The sequence below is a fragment of the Chiloscyllium plagiosum genome, unplaced genomic scaffold (genome assembly GCF_004010195.1).
Source record: "Chiloscyllium plagiosum isolate BGI_BamShark_2017 unplaced genomic scaffold, ASM401019v2 scaf_14203, whole genome shotgun sequence".
NCBI classification, from domain to species: Eukaryota; Metazoa; Chordata; class Chondrichthyes; order Orectolobiformes; family Hemiscylliidae; genus Chiloscyllium; species Chiloscyllium plagiosum.
The window spans coordinates 20495-21391 of record NW_025211032.1 but is presented as its reverse complement, the minus strand read 5'-3'; the positions used below and the strand labels follow the sequence as shown (position 1 = coordinate 21391).

The following is an 897-nucleotide window of genomic DNA, read 5'->3' as shown; positions in this document are numbered from 1 at the left end:
TTGGGTCCATTGGGACGGTGTCGAGTGGGAGGGAATGGGAAGGGGTTTGGGTCCATTGGGGCGGGGTAGAGTGGGAGTGAAGCCCTCCGATGAGTCTTTTTGAGTTGAGGAAGGTTCCTCAGGAATCTCACTCTCTGTTTCTGACTTTGCAGGTGACCCCGTGACCCTCCCACTCCCTGCTTTCCCAGGATGTGCATCATGGCCTTTTCTGCCGCCATCTTGGAGTGGCCTTTCAACTCCCGCTAGCGAGTAACCCCCTGGAACGCCGTCAATACCCTCTAACAGTGCCAAGCGATTGGTTTTTGGAGCCAATCAGAGCGCAGCCTTCCTGTGACTTGACGTCGAGCTGTTGTTTGGACTCAGTGGGAGGGGGACGTTGGTGGGGTGTGGTATTGCTGAGTGATGCCCCTCTGAAGACATTGGGCTGTGACTCTATCAGTTCCTTGTGCCCACGCCCTTGGGGCCCGCTGTGAGATACCAATGAAAATACCCACCAGAGTGCGTTTCCTGGCTGTGCTGGGGAGTGCCCAACTGTTGGTCATTCTGTTGGTGTACCACGAGGGATCACGCCAGAGGGTCAGTGCCATCGTCAGTGCCCTCTGGAAGACAGGATCAGTGGCCACCACCTCCCAGGCCAACAGCTCGCAGCCCGGAGATATCTACGCCAATCTCAGCCTCATCACCCACCTCCTGGTGGATGAAGACCAGCTGCCGTACTGTCCATCGGTCTCACCGTACCTCAGTAAGTGGGCAAGGGGGGCTCCGGGGTAGGGAGTGACTCGGAACGGAGGGGGCACAGGGGATGGTATAGAGGTTAGAGAGATAGGGAGGGGGTGGAGGGGGTTACCGAGGGAGGGGGGGGTTGTAGGGGGTTACCGAGGGAGGGAGGGGGTATAG

The 897-nt window shown here is 58.3% G+C and overlaps 1 protein-coding gene across 1 annotated transcript in view; it reads left to right on the top strand.

Annotated features, from left to right (window-relative positions):
- The first annotated feature begins 117 nt into the window (after nucleotides 1–117).
- Nucleotides 118–897, top strand: part of LOC122546989 (beta-1,4-galactosyltransferase 3-like) — a 21268-nt gene continuing 20488 nt past the window's right edge. The window contains exon 1 of the mRNA XM_043685589.1: nucleotides 118–742. Coding sequence (XP_043541524.1) covers nucleotides 481–742 — 262 coding nt within the window. The 5' untranslated portion in view covers nucleotides 118–480. The remainder of the gene's footprint in view (nucleotides 743–897) is intronic.